Here is a 22440-nt window from a genome sequence, read left to right on the forward strand (position 1 = left end):
GGATCCATCACACACTTACCAGGGCTCTCTAACGATGTAAATAACTACGGCGCAGATTAAGGCCCTGACTCACTGCTCATCTCCGCCGGAGCCATGATCATCGACGGAAGGCACTCCACAGTCGCCCGATGCGATACGTCCGATGACATCATACTTTGGAGGGCCATTGATTGGTTTCAATGCACAAAGAAACCCTGAAGACGACACAACGCAGTTGCGGCGCGTCTCTAAAGAAGGCCCTCTTAAGACGCTGTAAGGCTCTTACTAAGGCTCTAACTAAGACACTCTAACTAAGACGCTGTAGCTAAAGCTCTTCGTAAGTCTCATCCTAAGTCTCCAAGTAAGACACTCTATTGCACTTACTAAGTCTCTAACGAAGGCACTATAAAGAAGGCTCTTAGTAATGCTCTACCCGAGGCCCCAAGCAAGGCTAAATATGCTCCTGGAATGATAGCTGCTATTTGATGCATAATAGATGGGTCTACCACTGGCGTTACGTAACGGAAGCAGAGACTGCAAACCCGAACCACATCCGCGTTGGACGCCTTTGAGGCACTGCATCATCCAAAAGGCCTGAAGAAGAGGGGCTTGTTAACTTATCTCAATATAAACCTCCTTTCAAATACCGTTGAAACATGCATGGAACCAAGCGCGGCAAAACTGCACTCCTCATTTCTTTGGTGTTTGAAAACCCCCCCCCCCCCAAAAAAAAGTGAAAAGCTCCCGGTTTATTTTTATATTAGCTTCCTCTAACTTGACCTAGTTCATTCAGACCAATCCGACTGTAGAACAAGCTGCTTACACGAGGGGACGACGCGACTCATCCAATTACGCTCACTAACGGCGAAGGCTGCTAAATTAGCGATTAAATATTCACAATGCACATTGCGTGGCCCCCCCTTCCCGCTCGCCCCCCAGGGTGATTAGTGAGGCGCTGGAGTCAGAGGAGGTGAGAGAGCCAGCGCCTGAAGAATGGCACTGCCGTTGAAAGCAGGCTATTAGGGTAACGGATCCCGCTGTACATCTCACAACATGTCAATCGGCCCTAAACTCGGACGATTGGTTGAAATCGGTCCAACGCGGGGATAATTATAGACGTCTGCAGGTGTCTTTGTAGTTATCTTCGTTTTGAGCATCACCGCGTCGGACACCGTTCTCTCTCGCTCCGGCTCTGTGTTCCGACGCATCTCTCCGAAGCCGCAAACGGAGTTCTCCCGGCTCGCCGTACGCTGCACTTTTCATCTTAACGACTAGAATAAGCCAGCGTGATCGGAGCTCCAGCCGCTTTGCAGCACTGCAGAAGGCATTGTGGTCCTAGGACGCCCGAGACGTGCACGGCAGGCCTCAACCGTTGCAGTGAGATGAAGGCGCTTCCTTCTCTCAGCTGCGTTCCTCTGAGATGAATTCAACCGATAACTGAAATTGGCGGTTCTCCTCAGGAGGCCTACAATATCAAAACCTTATTGCTATTACTGAGCCTCTATTACGTTTTGTTGCAATGTCTCCAATGATATCCTTATTGTAGAAATTGCCGTTCCTCCCTTCTTGTTGAATCTAATGTGGTACTTAAAACATTTTCAAAGGCCTGATGCATTCTAATTGTTTTTTGGCTGTGGTCGTTTTTTTGTCCTTGTTTGGAAATACTTCAAAATCTCAGACTGCTTTTTCCAAGACTTTCGATGTCTTCACATTCTGCATCAAGGCTTTGACATTCTTAAAGGGGCACAAGTGATGCGTTAATGTGTATTACACAAGTCTAACTAATGATAAGAATAATCACTATTACCAAATTGGGATTCCAGTCGAACAATATAATAGCCCCCTTTACTGCTATAAAGGGGGACTTCATTATACAAAGTGCCCTGTATACCGATTTTGGCTATGCTACTTGCCTCACCCTTAATCAATCAGAATATATCACACTTTTTGGTAATGGGATTTTAATGATGCAATGATGCACACATTCCAAAAGTAACAAAGCAACCCAAGGAAGTCAGCAAACTCCAATTACTCTCTCTTGTTTATACAAACAACAATACATCAACAGTCTAATCAATGTTTCCCCCAACTCATTCATGTGCATTGCTCTCAGTGCACAGACAACCGCGTGGCCACCCCTCCACCATTACAGCTGCGTGAGTTCCAACCCTTAAATCTACCTTACAATGTGCCCTATGGGGGCACATGGTTGAGCTAGTCTGCTGTAGTCAATTAAAGCACTCTTTCTAGTGTGTGACTAATGCTCTAAGAGAGAGAGAGAGAGAGAAAGAGAAAGAGAAAGAGAAAGAGAAAGAGAAAGAGAAAGAGCGAGAGAGCGAGAGAGAGAGAGAGAGAGGTGTTAAACCTGCTAAACATGATTAAGGTACCAGCACCACTAATAAGTCCATTAGCGGCTTAAAGACTTTCAAGTTGCTGCACGTTGAACGAAAATAAATTGCCAACGAATACACAAATTTCCTTTGACAAGCTTTCTGACAAGGTATATATTTTAGCCAGAGACCACGGGGGTGCGAGGTTAGACGAGGTGGTACTGCGTTTTTTGTGGAATTGACCGTACAGAAACAACGTCCTATTCCTGGAGAGTTCACCCAGAAAGGAATGAAGGCAGTGGAAGAAGACCGTTCTCTGGAATAAAGAGCCTGATTCTGCAAAGCACAGTAGAGAGAGAGAGAGAGAGAGAGAGAGAGAGAGAGAGAGAGAGAGAGAGAGAGAGAGAGAGAGAGAGAGAGAGAGAGAGAGAGAGAGAGAGAGAGAGACACACTCCGACACACAGCAGGATCTTCTTTGGATCGTACCTGACTGTGACAGGTATCCATCTGTTGTTGTCGATGTTGTGGTCGGAGGTAGCGGTTAGTGTGACTCCACCAGCTCCACCCACGCATCCCAGGCGGGCTGCAACCCTTCCATCCTCGAGGAACACGTGAAGGAAGCGATCTCCCAAACCCTGTTCCTGGGCTACGATAAAACACAAGGAAGAGGAGTGGATGGAGGTGGAAGACTAAAGGTAACCGCTTCAGAAAAGATAAAGTGAATCCGGGGTACGAACCAATAACAATCAATTGTACCTTTCCCCAACGCGTCCCCCAGCCGTGTAAGACTAACACCAAAACAAACGCAACCAGAGGATAATATATGGCTTGGACAGGATTTGGTCTTTCCTCCAAATGAAAGTCAAAGTTTATAGTGAAATAGTGAACGTATTCATGTATTCGTCATGTTCAAAAAGCGTTTTATTTACTTATAGGAAGTTGTTATTATGCCGAAAGATTTTTTTATGGTGTATCATAACGACTTAGGGGTGTTCAATTCAATAATCAATAAATTCTAATTTAATGCTCTAATTGAATTCCTCAGTTACGGATATTCTAGCTAAAGAACTGAGGTGCTAAACGACTTCCAACTCAAGGCAGTTGTTCTCAGTGTTCACATACGCTACGATAAAGCCTTTTGTTTATGACCTGGAGGTGCGTTGTAAATCTTATCACACACACACACACACGCACACGCACACACACACACACACACACACACACACACACACAGACACACACACACACACACCCTATTCAATCATCTGAGATAACGCACTCATCTACTGTATATGTGGCGATGTTAAACATCACGGCAGCGTCGATAAACGTGTCCGCGTTTACATCGAAGAAACAACCCCAAAAAAAAACGATACGTACAATAAAAAATACCATCCTGAACATTTTACCACTTCACTGCCCCTTCATCTCATTCCAAGGCAGCTGTCCCCTGTTAGCACTTTTGAGTTATTTGTAAACCATAAATCTCTGTCGGCAGGAAACACATCTTGGCCCGTCTTTTATTTTCCTATTTTTCTTGAGCGAGGGGGATGTTCCCTCCCGTCCCCCGACGGACTGGTTACCCTGTGCTGCAACTAACGGCGTGTTCGTCCTGCAGTCACCAGCCTTCACCTGTTCCCTCTCAGGCTCCCTCTGTCATGCATACACACACACACACACACACACACACACACACACACACACACACACACACACACACACACACACACACACACACACACACACACACACACACACACACACACACACACACCTTGATCTCTCTTCCCTCTCTTTCCCTCTTTATCATGCACTCACACGCACCTACATCCTACATTTTCTTTACACTCTCCCTCTCTCTCTCTCTCTGTCTCTCTCTCTCTCTCTCTCTCTCTCTCTCCAGCTCCCTCCCCCCTGCTTTCTCTTTCTCCTCTCTAGCCGTCAAGGAGAGGTCCCGAGGGAGGGAGAAGGGAACACTTTTGGGAGGGAGGGAGGTGCATAAAGGAGAGGAGAGGCGAGAGAAGGAGGGGCAGAATCTGCTCCCATCTCAATGCATGTCTTTGGGTTCCCTTCTGATTAACTTTGTCTGTTTGATCTCTGGCGTTTCCCTTCCGTTCCCTCCCTACACGTCCTCTGATGTCAAAAAAAGAGAAGGGGGAGACACTGCTATTAGCCATTATAGCATAGAAGATAAAAGGTACGCGTGTCCCCTTTTCTCTGAACATTGGTCGTCCAAGTCGTGGGGGGGGCGTGGGGCCTGACAACTCGACACTCAGATCACCATATAAGACAGGGGAGGGGGAGGAGTAACAATGCATCGTCCGCACAATTAACGCCAGAAAAAAAGTTAACTTCTGGATCCAAATTCCACCATGAACAAAGACAAGGATGAGAAGGGGTTGGATGGTTAGGAGTGCGGGATAAAAGCCATCATGGTTTTACTTTCCTTTCTTTCTCATGATCAAATCTATGAAGTGCTTTCATGGAGACGACAGATGAAATGAGTGGGGATGGACAGGGGACGTATCAGGGGGTAGATGAGGAATTCCGGGCGGGGGGGGGGGGGGGGGTTAGGATCTGGGGGCCGGGGGGACACAATCAATTCTAATCACACGGCATTTGAAGGTGCTCATGAGTTCATGAGTGCATCTGTCTCTGGACTCTGTCCCGGTGGCTTGGAGGAGGTTTACTTTACATCCTGTGTATTGTGAGGGGATAGGAAGACAGCCAATGCTAATGTATACAGCCTTAGAGTGGGTTCCCTGCAGATCAGTGTGGGTAGCTTGTACAGAATAAGGACATAATAAATGATATTGCAATTTGCTGAATGTTGAGGTGAATATTTTGTCCCTTCTGCAACGGAAGCTGTCAAAACCTTTTGTCTGACACGAGTCTGAAGTAACACAATAAAGGACAAAAGATTTTGGAAAGACAAGCCACAACGTTTTAGATTTGGATTGGAAGTGTAAAGTGGCCGACAATTTCGGGTAAATATGAGAATTGTTTGATTGTATTCAACAGGCTTTTCTTGTACTTTAAAATGGTTTCAACATGGGATATTTTGAGAACATGCCACTTTTGAAAAACCAATCAATTGGTTTAATAATTTATTAGTGAAAAATATTTAGGGAATCTGTTCAAATGCAACCAAAAGGCGTTGCAGGGTCTGAAGTATTCGGTTATGAATTTAATCCAAAATAACTTTTTTGGAGCACATATTTGCATGAAATGTACAATGTTTTACGTCTTGTGTTTTTCAACCCACAAGCAAACTCCCACCTCAGTCAGCATTAAGCAGAAAAACGAAATTGACTTACTTTTTTAAACCTTAAACTCTACCTTTGTTTCATAAATTAGAAAGGACGTTCAAATTGAACAATCATTTTTTTCTCATTCGGTTGTGCGGCATCTCGAGGTTATTTTCATATTTACTCCAATTTAGTTTTGTCCATATGTCACTCTCCGCCTCACTTAAATAAACCCCTACTAGATAAAAAAAGACACGGAAATGAAAAGTGTAACCGCGGTCTTTCCGTGAGCTGTTGAGTCGGCCAGAGGAGCCTACTCACTGTAGAGTACGGTTCCCTGGGTGGCCCGGGTCTTCAGCGTCAGATAAAGCCCCACGGCGCTGGCCCGGCCGGGGGCCAGGGGATCATCGCCGGGCCCCTGAGGCTGGAGGAATGAAGCGAGGGGCTCCAGCATTAGATAGGAGGTCCCCGTGAACGCTGGGATGTGAATAGGGGTGTCTGTAGGAGAGAAGGGGCACATTAGAGACATGCTATGGTGAGGGGCTGTTGACCTGAGGGAAATGATCCAGGGGAGAGCGACCATTTTGAGGGAGTTGGAATTGACCTCACTCCGCAATGAAAGCAAAAATATGTTTGTCTAATTAACACTATGACTTGTGATCGCTATGATTTGCTCAATAAAAAGACAGCCTATCAAGACATGTCACAACAAGTTTCTAAAGTAAAAACCCAGACAGAAAGGCACACGCACAACAAATACAGATTTTTCTCTCTGGAGTAGAAGCAGTCGACAGTACCACAACCACTTGAAAGAAATCAAACCAGCGCAACAAAGACTCCCTCCTTTATTCAAGCGATTGTTTCCGGCGGTGACAGTTGGCCTATGAGCGCAGTCAGCAAGACGCTCCCTCCCTGTCAGGAATGCTCGGTGATTTCCCAACGGAGGACAGAAAAAAGGGAAGGAAGAAGGAAATAGAAAGGGGAATGACTTAAAGAAGAGCGGGAGGAGAAGGGGGGAAGACACGCGGGTCATCATCGTCCCCAGGCAGTAATGACCTGTTGGCTTTTCTATTTGACACAAATACATCTTTTCACCAGGCGTTCAGCTCACGGTGGAAGGAGGAGGCTAATATAAGCAGCGAGGGAAAACCTTAGCAACAACGTATGTCTGTGTCCCGGGAATACACTATACGCTATTATGGATCGGAAGGAGCTGCAGTGAAATCGATATGGCATAAACAAGTATTCACTATTGTTTGCAGTTGTAAGTGTATGCAGTTGAGTACGATACAAAATAAAACGGAAAAACAAGAATCTATACATTTGTTTAAATCGGGAGCTAAATGCAGTAGTTTGCTGCATCTAAATGCAGCAGTTTGCTGCATTTAGGTAAGGGTGAAGAGATCTTTGCATATGTGTAGGTGGTCTGACCAACATTGTCTGTGAAATACTTCACCAACAATAATGATATTATTCTCTTTTTTAAAACAGCGAAAGTATAGTTGAGCAAGAAAGTAAGGAACTTACAAAACACATATTTTTGACATGTGTAGTTGGCCTCCCCTCTGCTACTTATGTTCCACACTGGCTCGAAAACAGAAATTGAACTCTAAAGTGAAGACATCGTAATTATTGGTTTGCTAGTTAACAAGTGAGTCTAGATGGGCATAATATAATCTGCCCAAACAAACACACAAAAGGCTTCCATCTCAGTCCAACATGAATGTATTTTGTCGTTCAAGGCACACAGACACATATATTTGTAAAGATCTCGAGTCTACAAGTTGTTTTCATCGTGTGGATCATAAAGTGAGTCATATAAACATTGATAGCCATCGGCACAAGTGGCAGCGACGCAGACCAATACTAATTAGGATGAATGAAGACAAAAGCTGGGCAGATCGTTGTTTTAGAGAAATAAAATAGCCAGGTAAGTCCTGTACAAAATGTGCATAGCTTATAATACGTTTGATTCTTCCAGCCGAGAAAAAATACTTCAAAGCTTTAGAAAATAACTAAAGAAGAGAACTAATGAGGCACATAGTGAGGTCATCAATATACAGTCACAGTATGAATCATTTCCTGCCTCAGTGGCTTCCTGTCTCTAGCAAACCTTCCGATTTTGGAAGCCATTTGCTCCATAACAAATTTTCTTTGGGCGTTCATTTAGCTTCAAATTGGAAACTTTCACACCAAACATAATGTCTTAGATAAGGTCTCTGGCCCGATGTTTCTTGTTCCCCCGGAAAAAAAGGCAATACATGACAGCCGAGGCGTGCTTGAAATATGACCGGGGAGAACTAGCACCTTGATCTTGTTCAAATCCCTTTGGTCCTGTAGTTGGTGGTTTGATATGTGACGAGAAGCCAGCAACCCGTTAATTAACACAATAAGGCTCTTCCTTAGTTTCGACTATCCACATCAGCCACTTTTCAACTCCAGTCAGGGCTTCCATAATGCATCAGGTATGATGTGTGACTTATTAATCCAGTCACGTGTCATGCTGTTGGGTGTCATCACAGCGGCTACTCCCTGACCTTGGGCGGGCGGTCAAGTCGTTCCGATCAATCAATCGTCCATTACTTCCTCGTTATCTTCCAGGGACAACTCTGGCAGACATGTCCGAACCCTGCCGATGCTACTTTACGTGACCTCTCGGGAGTCGATATATTTACAATCCGTTTGACCATCATTGAAGCCACCGGTGAGTTTCGTGATTTGAAATCGAGATCCGAAATGGACGGCCATGCATAAGACGTGAACTTCTCTCCCAGAAGTTAACTTCAACAAATAAACGTATACATCAGGTTCAGCAGGCTGAATTCTATCACAGCATTCGTATTTAAAATCTGGAATGGCATGAAAGTGAGGGGGAACGTCTTCTTGTTGAAAGGTTCTGGGATTGAACCCAAACATCTACCTGTAGGCATCCATTAGCAAGATGACCTGTCTGCTGTTGGGACTTTTACCTAGACTCTCAGTAAAGTATCTTTAGATATGCGTCAAAGGTAGGGTGGTGTATAAATATCCCACCTCTTCCCTTAAGGCCTCCCTCTGAAGCCACTTCCCCAAAAGACATGACTAGCTCGCTAGCGTTAGCATACGGTCTGCCTAGCCTTCTGGAAGAATCCGCTCATGCGCGATGATGAGTGCATGGGCAGAGTGCGCGCAGGTAGGTAAGCCGTCCAAACATTTCATTCCTGCCGCATTCAATTATTGGCCGCGTTTATTACAGGCCTGTGACGGCCACGAATACCCAATTTCTCTTTTCATTATCAAAGCATCGTATTTATTGATTGTTGTCTGGATGTAAAGAGAATTTGAGAAAACCTGACAAAAAAAATGCGTCAAAAATAAATTGCCTAGCCCTACCTTTAAGTAGATAGGTCTAAATCTGATAAGAAGACGTCGGCGAGCTCTGCTCGTCGTCTGTGAGATAGCATCTGTTTGATGTAGCTCAAAGTAGTTCAAGAAGGAATATTTCCCTTATAGTCATCAACTTAGGGCGAAACATAAATGACACCCTAAGATCTCCAAAAACATGTTTCATTGCTGCCCTGAAGGCGAATCGCAGGCAAACCTCCAGGAACAACAGTGAGCCACGATCAGACAGACGTGCATCTTCTGCCCTCGTGCACACGTTGCACATGGGAGGATCAGCGGATTTATGTCCAGCCTGAGCACATGTGTACACAGGCAATTAGTCACGGTGCCCCCCCCCCATGACACGCACATACATCATTAAAGGCGGGAGAACAGGGGTGACTCGCGTTATCCCGGCCCGTCCCGTCATGGCTGTCACCTTAATTGGACATCAGAGCGAACGGGACCCCTACGTCGTCAACCTAGGAAGGGGTGAGAGAGTGACGCTCAGCCCGGAGGATGGGGTTGGTTGTTATTTTTTTTGGGGGGGGGGGGGGGCTTCAGTCGGCATTGAAAAGAGCCCGCTGGATTCCTTTGGGCAGGCTATCAGAACGACTGTAGCAAAGCTCGTCAGTGGATGAGTGCTTGTGTGAGATTGCGCTTGCTCTCTCTCGCTCCCCCCCTCTCTCTCGCTCCCCCCCTCTCTCTCGCTCCCCCCCTCTCTCTCTGTCTCTCTCCTCTCTCTCTCTCTCTCTCTCTCTCTCTCTCTCTCTCTCTCTGGAAGAGCGCCGATGCTTTGGAAGCGAGTGCGTTTTCCCTCTGGCTCAGCAGAAAGCATGCACCGGGTGCCAGTGTCGGGATTTGAGGGAAATGCGGTATTATATAGTAGAGTATTAGAAGTCAAAGTAAAAGTAGGGAAGTTCATTTCTTTTCTAGTATTTAGGACAACTGGGGTCGGGGACAGGTTCTATTTTTATGAACAATTTACGAACCGTGAAAAACGTACTTAAAACTTACCATAACCAAATAGATCTATGTTTACAGATGATGGTAATGTTTGATGGTGGATGTTAGATTTATTTATAAGGGTATGTTTTGTTGTAAGCCTTTTGGTTACATTTCATAATAAACCAGCTAATCCCCCGATCTGTGCAATGCTCTGCCTTTCGGTCACGACTCACATTTCCATATTTGTTGCTAAAGGTCCTAAATGTACGAGCTGGATTTTGTTGTTACAGAAAGTGAAGCTCAATATTATGCTAACAGAGATCTGATAATTGTCCTGAGACACAACGCCTCTCATCTACTTGTTGTCTTGTGTGACTCCTCTGGTAGCGTATCAACACCTCCAGTGGGTTTGGGCACTGAGTCCCCCCCATGCCCGCCCATGTGGAAAACAAATGGGAACTCCCTTTTAGCCGTTCGTGCTCCTCGAAGAATCTATAATTTCTCGAAATCCAAGCAGATAAACAGTAAGGCAATCATTGTGTGGGCAGGCATGATTTATGATTTATTTTGATTTCCTCCTCTCTGTGGAGCCCCACCTGGTCTTAACCAAGGGAAACGTTCAGTGACCAAAGATGTTCCCCTGTAAAGACCCGACATCTGCAATCCTGCCCATCCGAAAACAAAATCCACTTCTTTTGAGGTATGCCTGCCTTCGAATGTATGCGTATCTATGCAAATATTGACGACTTTGATAAAAGTGCCCATAAGATGGAAACAAGTAATTTATTAATTCGCTTGAGGCCGTTTGCTGTTTGCTGTTGATTCTATTCGAATATCAATGTAGAACAGGGGGAAGAAATTTCCTTGGCAAATGTTATGGGTTATTATACAGAAGCTCCCGGGGGGGGGGGAGAGACCCCCTGCTGTTATGCACCAGCGCCTTGAGAGGCAAATAACATTCAGGTTACTTCTCCAATTAACAGTTTAAATAAAGACGATACCCGTGGTAATTGAGGCACAGACCCTGTTTGAAGACAGACCTTTGTTGACTGGTACAGCGGCGCTGTAGATAGGCAGAGACATATATTAGTCACGATTTGCAGATGCGAATCTCTCTCGGCAGGGCGAAGCAAAATGACTGAAATGAAAAGTGATGTTTAACAAGTTATTTTAATCCAAAGCGTCCTCATCCTGCTCCCTGCACGATGACACATGCGGGACACTTTTAGAAAAAGGCTGTCGGTAGAGGAAATTAATTCATAAACCCTGGTGAAGTTAGTTGTGTCATGATGAAATGAAAGGGAGTGGGGGATATAATTGGATTGAAGAAGTGCTATTATTCCTGCTTGTTATGGCGACACTAATAATTGTGCTGGGTATTTAGGTAGGTCAGTGCGCCAGACAGATGTGAATGATGAAGATAAGCCATGATTATTTTTTTACAATGCATGCATTCATGGCTGACTTCACCTTGTTCTTTTGATAAAGTTGCAGCGTTTTTCTTTCGTTCGCATTGGGGAGAAAGGGTAGGAAAATATGTGTCTCTATGTGAGACACAGCAAGTAGGCCTCTGGTTACTACATCCATACGATGTGACAACAGGAATTTAATCTCAAAATATATCACACTAAAATCTCATCTGTATTGTTATCTCGTTTGGTGACGGTTAAAGTCAAACCATTCAGTTAGCTAGCACGTGACATCTTGGTTGAATGACGGTGGCACACCTGAAAAGGTTATTCTCTTTCAAAGATATAAGAAAAGGAGAAAGGAAGGAATGGGTAGAACATGTAAACTCCATATTGATGGATCAAGTTCCTTATGATTCTGAAGTTCGTGACACAAACCCTGAATAAATCATACCACTCAAAATTCCCAATGCAGCCAAGTCCATCACCCAGTCCTTCGAAAGACTCAGAATGATGCCTATTTTATTGACTAGCTTAATGATATCACGGCAAAGGCATCACGAAGTGGGTTTCAAAATCCCCCCCCCCCCCCCCCCCCACCCAACGCAAAGAACAACAACAACCAAAAACAACAGGTTATTAGCACAGGATCAAAACAGCAGAATGAGATCCTTGGGTTTGATTGGATCGTCTGAGAGTGACACGCAGTCTGCTGGCTGCGTGTTAAAGTCGGTTGCAGGCTTTATGGATGCGGGGGAGCGCAGAAACATGTTCTGATATTATTAGCTGAAATGTCAAGCCCGTCAGCGAGGATACAACGTCATCAGACATAACACAACCCTAGCTGCAGAGCGGCCATGTCTACACGGTTCTGATGCAGAATAAATAGTCAGAGAGTTTTAGGGGGGGGCCATCTTTGGCACGCTTTGAATAGCGGTATGACTCATGGAAAGGAGATAACGAGCCGAAGAAGTCGATTTTCATTTTAATGGTGTCAGGTAGGGGTTAGGCATCGTGCTCGAGGAGGCCTGCAGTAAGATTGTGGACATTTGGTATCCGTTCCCGAATCATTTCGACGCAGAGTCAAGCGCCCCCGACCACTAGACTATATCCTGCCCGGTCTAATGTTCTCACTGTTAAGCCGGCGCCAGATCCCCAGACTCAACCCAAAAAGGAGGAGTTGCCAAAAGCAGTTTGAGTGAGAAGTGGAAGAGGGAACTCTCATCACGGTGGAATAAAATCCATACGGCCTACCTTTCTCACAGAATCTCCCGGTAAAGTGGAGGGGACAGTCACAGGAAGGCACGGCTGAGTCTGCCGGTTGTACTTGACGACACGTTCCGCCGTTGCGGCAGTGGCCTTCGCCGCAGACCTGCAGTTTATCCACCGCGACCGCGGCCCGTAGGGGAGGGACGGTGACGCTGGTGGGCGGGTCGGTCGGGCCGAGGGGGCCGGTTGGGGGGCCCTCGATGCCCGTCGATCTGCAACAATACAATTTCCCCATGCGAAAGCGTCTCGTGTTTTAGTTACGTGATATGTTTTTATGGCTTTTTTTTTATGGCTTTTTGGTGTCTGAAGGGACAGGACACGACAGGGAAGAGAGAGTTAGGTGGTGGGAATGACATGTAGCATAGGAACACAGTTGGGAATTGAACCTGGAACGCTAAAGGGCTGTAGGCCTGGGTGGTTAGCAGTGAGAGCTTGATGTATGTTATGAAGAAGAAATATGCTGAGAAGGATATTATAGATTCACAAAATGGTTTGCTTTCAAATCGGCGTACTACTATATGCACACATATGAATCTTCAAATACCATACATACTATACAGACATAAGATTAACATTAGAGCTGTCGGTTAAACGCGTTATTAACGGCGTTAACACAAACCAAATTTAACGGCGTTAAAAAAAATTATCGCGCGATTAACGCAAATATTTTATAAAAAAAAAAAAAAAAAAATTTTTTTTTTTCTTTGGCTCAAAACAAAGAAGCAGTAGCCTGACTGCTATGTTCAAATGACATTTGTTCAAAGCAGTCGTTTAATTGCACTATAGGCTCTTTTTTTGTATCGTCCTGCTTTGATCAGTGTATATGCCAATGTTGTTATCAATAAAAAATCATTTGCACAAGGCAAGCCGATGCACTTCACCATGTTGATAAGAGAATTAAAATGAGAAGAATTATGTGACAAAAAAATCAAGGGATATTTAGCCTAGAAAAATAATTTGCGATTAATCGCGATTAATTAGAGTTAACTATGACATTAATGCGATTAATCACGATTAAATATTTTAATCGCTTGACAGCTCTAATTAACATACAACGTTACTACTTGGATCATTTGAAATTCATCTCTTATATTATTTTACCTGCACTGGCCAACGTTCCCACTTGAGATTGCATTGGATTTGTGAAATCCCTGCAGATTATTCATCTCAAGTATTTGAATGCAGCCAGTGAAGTTGTGAAAAGGCAGGGCTCCCTAAAATAGAAAAATAACTATTAAGCAGTCGAACATTTCGACAGCAAAGCTTTTGAAAATGCTGCCCATTCAAACACTACAACACTGAATTGGTCTCATGACCTCACCTGATTAGGTAAACGTCTTTCAGGCAGTCCTCCTATGAAGACAGAAGTGGTCCTGGTTTTAACTGGTCCCGGCTGGTAGTTACTTGTACTGTTTAGTTTAATCCCGTCGTAGCCAAGGACGGTCAGCTCTGCCTCGCATGGTGCAAGGCACTGTCTGAATCAGAGAACCAAACACAGAGGATTGGGTTAACCTGGTTCAACAGAAAAATACTTTTCAATACTGGGGACTGGACCGGGATGACAAAGTGAATGCCACTTCTCCAGACACTTAATTTCCCCGACACTAATATTCAAATATTTTTTATGGAACCGGTAATTAGAAAGAATGAGTTGAACCATGATGGCATCCATTTCATCCATTTCAATTTCCTCAAGTGAAATAGGTGGCAACGTATTAAATGAACCACTCGACGAAAAACGTCTTGCACTGTATATCATACATACTATTTGCACTTGAAATCTGAGCAAGCGACAAATTGTTATTACATATTTAGTTGATTGAGACTGTTTGTGTCTTATTAATAGAACCTCGTTGCCCATTAGCAACCTAGCAAAAGTATGTCAGATGCCCAACCAATGCAGCGTTGAGAAATCTACCAAGAAAAACACTCAACCATGCAATTCTAATGAAATAGCTCAGGCTATGCATGGAGCTGCTGATCAGGTCAAGGTTGGAGAGAGATACAAGGCCAAGCCCCATTAGTCTTCCCTACGCTCTCAAATTAATTAAGGCCAAGGCAGATAAGTGAAGGCACTAGTAGATTTTAAAGTCAAACCTTCTTCAAAAAGTGTTGAAAGTTAGCACCAAACATAGAAAAAGCCAACGCTTGATCCCTTTGGGACACAGGGCTATTATATTGTAGGTAGGTATCATCCTGACCTAGTAACCCCTCACTCCTTGCAAACAAAGAGCTTTGTCTAATGACCGAGGAAGTGCGGTTGTGATGCCCGAATACCAGCGCTGGCGGCAGCCTCGCCGGAGGAGGGGGGAGGTGGCTGGGGGGCAGCCTCGCCGGCTGCCCCAGCCACCTCCCCCCTCCTCCGTATTCTCCGGAGGAGCTGCGACGCCGCTCTGGATGTAGCGACGCAGCGCGCGCAGGTTAACCGGGTTGATTACACAATCGTCTGACTGATTTGCTAAGACCCCCTTTTTATTTTGTTAAGCGAGTAGCGCGCGTGGCGGCTAAAAACCCTCCGGGGGTGAGGCAGAGGAGGGGGAGAGGGGGGGGGAGAGGGGGGGGAGAGAGGGGGGGATCCGAGGAGCTTTCGGTGAGCTTCCCCTTCCTCTCCTCCTTTTAGCCGTGGCGTGGAGGAGCGGCGGCGGTTAATTTAGAAGCACTCTGACGGAACGCCCTGGCCGGCAGCCAGAGGGGCACCGTGCTCACCACCGTCCTTGAGAAGCCCCCCCCCTCCCCCCCAGTCCCCCCCAACCCCGCAGTCCTCCCCCCCCCCCCCCCCCCCCCGTGGATTTCTATTTAACATATTGGATATCATCTTGACCGAGAAGACATATTAAATGGCTATAATGAGTTATTTTGTGATGTCGGAAGCGGGGTGGGGGGGGGGGGGGGGGAGGGATCGCAACTTGTTTTAGCTCCGGGTCGAACCGCATAAAGATTGAGTGACTTCAAAATCGGTAAATTAGGGGGAGGGGGAGGGGGAGAGAGCGAGAGAGAGAGAGAGAGAGAGAGAGAGAGAGAGAGAGAGAGAGAGAGAGAGACAGAGACAGAGACAGAGACAGAGACAGAGACAGAGACTGAGGGAGAGGTAGAGGGAGAGAGACAGAGACAGAGAGAGAGAGAGAGAGAGAATATATTATTTGTGTCACCAAATCCCATTTATGCCCGTTATTAGCCCCCCCTAGTTTTGTCAGGTTATTGTTTAGTGAGGATAAACATGAAAACATAAATATCTGTATCACCATGCAGCAGCTTCAACATTAAATTACAATGTAACTCAGTCCACATTGTGTTATTATTGTAATATTTGTGTAATTTTGTTGGTTTGTTTTTCTACGTGCCATCCAATAATTTTCTGAAGGGTCTGGCTGGGAAATTGCTTTTGAGTTTAATAAAACTATATTTTTAATCTTACAGACAACATTTTTGTCAATATCTCATTGATTAAGTTGTCTTCCCACGTTGATATTATCAACTTTTTCAGCATGAGGGTTGGCTATCTGCAAGTCATTTCCTGATTCTTTTTATTTTTTAATTATAATTATTTTTATTATTCTACCTTAGTCCAGCTATTATAATAACTAACTTATTTTATAGTATACAAGCAAAGAATACACATAAGTCAAACAAAATTGGAATACTAATAATTAATTAATTCAAATTAATAGGTGATAACAAAACGTACAATCATTAAAATTGACCTACCTGACATTAATAACGGCGTCATCAACACGAATGAACGTGTTAATCATCTTCGCCTCTTCCTCTTGGTTACAGGAAAACGTAAACTATACAGAGGAAGAAGAAGAACACATTTGTTTTCATTAGCTGTGGGAGAATATCGTGTCAGATAGATCCTCGCGCAGATAGACTTTAGCGGAAAAGCTTGAGACAAAAGTCAGGGGAAAGGCAAGCACTAAACTTTGGATTGGTGTGGGCAGAAACAATGGCTTGTCATCACACTTGAAAACAATGAAATTACGCAGGGGACCACCGAGTGTGGGTTTTTCCCGTGGCATCGCTCAAACATAGCAGTAACCAGAGATTTCGTATATCTGGAAGCCACTATTTCTCCCAAGTCCCGTCCAATTGAAGCGCTGCCTCAGGAACCCTGAGATCTTGTTACTCTGAGGTTGTCAGTGCTTGAGTTTTCCCAGACCTCTGTGAACTCGCAAGATGGAAAACCGGGCGACAGTGTGTGTTGTTTAACACACACAGTGTGTTAAAAAAACGATATAAGTGTGTGTAAACCGCTATAATTAACTTAAATAACTATAGGACAACAAGTGAGTGCTTTGTACTTGTGTTTAACGAATGAATATCGTGTCTCTTACCTGTAAGATTCCGCCAGTCAAGTAGAGTTTCATGAAAAAATATCCATCGTTGGGCCCTTGATCTAAATAAAAAATAGTTCCATGCGCTACTTTAGTTTGAACCTTGACTGTAATGCAGAATAGGGTTGTGGGTTCAATACCCCCAACCTCCAGGTAGGAACTCCCAAAGTACCGATGGAAGCTTTGATCTACAAGAGAAAATACAAAAACATAGACAAAGCTCAATGCACACAGTATTCACCATCGGAATTATTACATACTTTTTAAAAAAAATGAAACTTCTAAAGTCCAAAACACAGAGAACACAAATTTTGTTTCATACTTGAAGCGCAACCTAAAAAATAAATAGAATCATATTTTTTAATGGGGTCGAGCACAGGGAGCGAGAACGAAGCTTGGCTGTGTTTGTTCCTATAGGACTCGAGTATATTCAGTGTGCAAACATTCAAATAAATGATATTGCGCCCGTCCCGTCCCGTCATGGCTGTGTGCTTTGTGCTTCATGCAGACAATGCGTCATGGCAGGTAGGCCACATGTTGAAATGCATTGGCAATTGTCTCATAAAGATTCATTGTGGAACAGGGAAGGATGTTCAAAATCATGCCGCGCTTAAGTGATAGCACTAGACACACGCACGAGGCAAAGAGCATAAATAGAGACGGAGCGCTCTTTATTAGTTGTGTCACACTCTATTCATTACGCCGGTTTAAGATAAAATAAATAAATTATCTTGTTTGGCCAAAATGCTGTGGAGCATGTAAATTTATGAAAAAAGATGAACGTAATCACACAAATGTATTACATGCCACAAATTATAATAGGGTTACTCTGCCTTTTTTATTTTACATAATTGTTCAAAAGAAAAGGCGATTATGGAACACTTCAGAAGCTGCGGTTGCCGGAGAGCCCGTCGAGAGCACGGGGGACGGCGATAAAGTTTAAAAAGACAGACTGACTCGTGCGCACGCCAGTCGGTCGGTCTGACGGCGCAGGCGGAGCCAGGTGGTTAACGGTGATCACGGCCAATAAACCTCCAGGATTCAGAGCGAAAGCCGACCAAACGAGGGCCAAGCCGAGCGAGACTCTGATGCACCTGAGTGACGGCTCCATCTCGCCGCGCCTCTGTTCTTCGACCTCACCGCAGGGTGGCGGGGTGGGGGTGGGGGGTGGGGGGTGGCTCCTTTTAAGTTGTTGCCGTGATTAATCGGGTGTCAACGAGTTAGACCTTTATCAATATTTGTGACGTGTCGGATCCTAATAGACCGGGGCCCCCTGTTTGATCTGACAGCCCGGGGTGCCTATGGGGCAGTTTGGAGAACATGTTCATCTAAATATCCCCCCGTTTCTCTGGAGGGGGGGGGGGGGGAGAGAGAGAAGAAAGAGAGGAGAGAGAAGAAAGAGAGGAGAGAGAGAGAGAGAGAGAGAGAGAGAGAGAGAGAGAGAGAGAGAGAGAGAGAGAGAGAGAGAGAGAGAGAGGAATGGGAGCGAGAAAGAGAGATGGGAGGGAGAGAGAGAGAAAGAGAGAGGGTTTGGAGAGAGAGGAACGGGAGGGAGCAAGAGAAGGAGAGAGAGCGAGAGAGAGAAAGAGAGAAAGAGAGAGGGAGAGAGATGGGAGGGAGCGAGAGATTGAGATAGAGAGATATAGACATAGTGCCGGGAACAACACCCTGCGGGGAAAAAACACGAGCAGCCCAAATGAATAAACAAATATATAAATATATAAAAGATGGAGAATCATCGGCAACAGACCCGACTCTGATTTGTGGATTTAATGAGGATAAACGCAACAAACAAACACTGGGATGAGGCTGTCTCCCACTCAAAATCCTGACAATAGGCTTTTTTTATTTTATATTTTTTTGCCAATGCTGATGATGGGAAATTAGCCCGCAGAGACAAAGCCATTCATTAATTTTAAGGCCTAGTTTAGTCTGATGTAGCCTTTGATGCAGTCTGAGGTGGTTGCCAGGAGGCAACGAGCATGGCTCATTAGCGGCAAGTTGGACTGCTTCCCCTCTCGTCGGCCTCTCGTCGGCGTTCTCTCCCCCCTCGCCTTCGTACGTCGGATCCCTCGTTTGCCACTCCGGGCTCCCAACAGGTCGACTGAAACCCATTCGGCAGCGTCTTCAACCCTTTGTTTTCTCCTCGCAAAAGAATCATTCTCCTGCGCGTCAACGTAATGATGTCTCTTACGTCTTTGTGATGTCGGTCGGTTGTTATGCCCCCATCGAGGTCAACGTTATGACATATTGTGCATGCTGATATGGTCCATCAATGACGCCGCAAATAGCGAACAAAACGATCCCCATCGGAGCCATCTGTCAGACTTATGGCGTATACCTGTTCGCTTTCTCCTCCCGCTGTCAATACAAGCCAAAGGTTATGGATACGTCTGTCATTAATATTGAACTCAACTCCTGAATTAGATCCATGTTTTACCAAGTGGGAGTCGTATGATAAGTTCAGTGTATTATACGTCTTGAAGGGGACTTGTTTTGCATACTGGTGTTCAACAAGCCTAGTTATAGACTTGGGTTCGAAAAATGTAATTAATGAAGCGTTAATGTCCCGTTTATATAAAAAGGTGGGGAAAAACCTCACGGGTGAGTCCTGTTTTCCTGCTGATTTATTGGACAGAGTAATAGACTGGCTGATTGAACTTGTCACAGGGCCGAGATAAAATATTGCTGAAGACCATTTTCGGTCCGTTGCAATCTCAGGCCCTAGTGGGATGAACAAGGTCATCCTTTACCCACGGGGTCCCAGCCGTAATGTCCTTTCTTCGAGACAAAAGAAATACATATTCCCTGTGTGGCCTAACACGGGGTAATTACAGGTGGAAATAAAACCAAAAGATGTTTTAAATTATTTAAACGATATGCTTATATTTGTAATTTAAAAAAGAACGTGTTTGCTGCAGCGCGTAAGTTGACAAACGGCAAAGGCACATTCAGCCAAAGTATTTCTATTGGCAATCCTCCTGAATATTCTTACGTAGGTCAAAAAAATAATAATAACCGGCGAAACCAGTGAACATTTTCAAAGGTGCACTAATTAGTCTTAACTCTTCTCTGTTTTGGCACCGCAATGTTGGAACCGGCCGTCAGGCTGCAGAGTCGCTCACCAGCAAGGGACTCAAGACTCAAGAGTTCAGAGGTCACCTGGACTCTGCATAGCCTCCCTCCTTAACAACCCTCCTCCCTTCCTCTCCTAAAAACACCCCTCTTACGCTCTCATTGTCTGTTTGTACGTCCTGGCACTTAGTGTTCACACTTATTGTACGTTGAAAGTCCTTGCACTTAATGTATGCACTTATTGTATGTTGTACATTCTGTCGTTAATGGAAAATAGCACAGAAATAGTACTTAGCATTGTGTAGATCTTATCCTAGCTATCTTGTTGTATACCTAGGTAAACATTGCAATTGTAAGCACTTGGCACGTATTGTATGTTGTACGTCATTGCACATAATGTAAGCACGAATTGTATGTTGTACATTCTGGCACTTAAAAGTAGTACTTAGCATTGTGCATCATCTTATCCTAGCTAACTTTGATGTATACCTAGGTAAAAATAGCAATTGTAAGTGCTTGGCCATTGTTCTATTAACATCCTTACATACCGACAGCGATATATTGTTGTTTCTCCATCTTCCGACAAGTGTGCTTGTCAGTCGCTCAATAAGCTTAAAAGCGTCTGCTAAATGCCATAAATGTAAAAGTAATTAGGCAGCTTAGCGAAACATTACCTAAAGGTTTAACTGGCAGTTTGAAGAAAATGCATACATGTGATGTAGCACACGTTCACCCAGCGGGAGTTGAGCGGGGCGGCTAGCTAACCAAAGCATCATTATTCCATTGATTTCTAAGAGGCCAGGGCTTCGTCGATCCATTCTGTTACAGTTGCCAGTGCTTTCAACCTTTTGTTACTGCAATCATTGTAATTAACATAAAATGCCCTGATTAAGCTGCATTCAGCGTCTATAAACCACACATTTTTAACAGGTTTCACAAAAGCCCACAGGGGTTAATTTACCTGTGATTAAATGCGATATAGAAAGAAAGGAGGTACCGATTTCATTCCATTCCTGATTAAATTGCTATTATATGCAAAAGAAATTCAAGCAAAACACTCAAGTCAGTCTAGAGCACTGTCTACATTAAAATGGGTGGAAAAATTGATACATTTCTTGTTTTTTTGAGCAGTGTTAGGGTTTAAAGGAACACAGAGTCTATTTCCAGCACCACCAAGGGCACTGGATCCTTTAAGATAGTGACCTAGTTAGATAACTCTTCAGATTCTGGATCATCTCGCGTGGAAACGCTTATTTCTGATGATGTGTAGCTTCAAAACAAGTAAAAGACGTCTGTTGGGTATGTACTATAAAATAGTATGAAATAGTGGAATAGTTTCTCTCCATGTTCCAAGGAGAAACTCTTGTAGCGTGGACCAGGTGTAGTGTATTGAGTCCATTACCTGTTGGGACATCAGTGATTTCCAGGGTGTCAAGGTGAATTGATTGAGTTCACTTGTGTTCAATAATTCTGCTTTACAGCTCAGTCTCAAAGGCCGGCCAAACTAATCTGTCAGGGAGTATCTATCCAGCTCTCCCAATCCCTTTCCCTTAATACCAATCCAGTGTCCATGTCGAGATCTTCAGTGTAGTGTAACTCGAAATGACCATCTTCTACCAAATACAATTCGGGGAACAAAGAGGAATAAAATAACCCGGAACCACCGACGTTGCAGACGCCGGGGATTGAACCTCTAACCGCTTCGGATCGGTATCGAAGACACTCGCTAATACAAAATCCAGACTCTTTCTTTGATTTTCGCACGACACAACAAAACGACCTCCTTTTACAGCTGCCCTCCAAGGCCAGACGTTTTACAGAAAGCCGTCTATAAACGACAAGCGCTGACATGATTGCCCTTGATCACACAAGTAAGACCCTAATAGCCCCAATGCTCACAACAGATTCTCATTCGCAAACCACACCGTGGACACAATGGCTCTGTCCCTGGAAACGTTCAACTCCTACGAACGCACTCGGGCTTTAATCAATTCGAGAGCGGAGGAAGAAAAAAAAAAAAACACCCAGACAAAACAGTGACATCGAGGCAACAAAAACCTGCCAAAAAAACCCCCCCAAAACGACCGAGCTACCTGATGCTGCCGCAGGTGCTGCCGTCGCCGGGGGTGGGAGGGACACAGGCGCGGGTGTGCGGGGGACCGGGCCTTGAGTGACGTTGGTGAGGGCCGTCAGCGAGGGGCCCCTGCCTTCGGCGGGGACGCACCTGACCCTGTTGACGTCATCCTCACAGGTGTACGTCTCCGGGCACAGGCCCAGGAGACAATCGTCGTAGTTGTCCTCGCAGTTTCTCCCCTGGTGAGCGTGAGGGGTTGATGCGGTAGAGTGAGAGGGTGAGGGAGAAAGGCGACGCAAAATACCCGGTGCCAGGACATCAGGTCTAATCATAGTCACGATTATTTTGGTAGACATAGAAACTATTATTTTTGAGATTGAAAACATGATCGATTTATTGCATTATGCATTT

General features: G+C 44.8%; 1 protein-coding gene across 1 annotated transcript in view; it reads right to left on the bottom strand.

Moving 5' to 3' along the window:
- Positions 1-22440, bottom strand: part of eys (eyes shut homolog) — a 130188-nt gene that overhangs the window by 28368 nt on the left and 79380 nt on the right. The window contains exons 34-41 of the mRNA XM_030379716.1: positions 22049-22268; positions 16881-17068; positions 16252-16334; positions 13868-14021; positions 13648-13760; positions 12532-12758; positions 5879-6055; positions 2796-2955 (exon numbers count right to left, since the gene is read on the bottom strand). Of these exons, the coding sequence (XP_030235576.1) occupies positions 2796-2955; positions 5879-6055; positions 12532-12758; positions 13648-13760; positions 13868-14021; positions 16252-16334; positions 16881-17068; positions 22049-22268 (1322 nt within the window). The remainder of the gene's footprint in view (positions 1-2795; positions 2956-5878; positions 6056-12531; positions 12759-13647; positions 13761-13867; positions 14022-16251; positions 16335-16880; positions 17069-22048; positions 22269-22440) is intronic.

This window comes from Gadus morhua, chromosome 15 (assembly GCF_902167405.1).
Source record: "Gadus morhua chromosome 15, gadMor3.0, whole genome shotgun sequence".
NCBI classification, from domain to species: Eukaryota; Metazoa; Chordata; class Actinopteri; order Gadiformes; family Gadidae; genus Gadus; species Gadus morhua.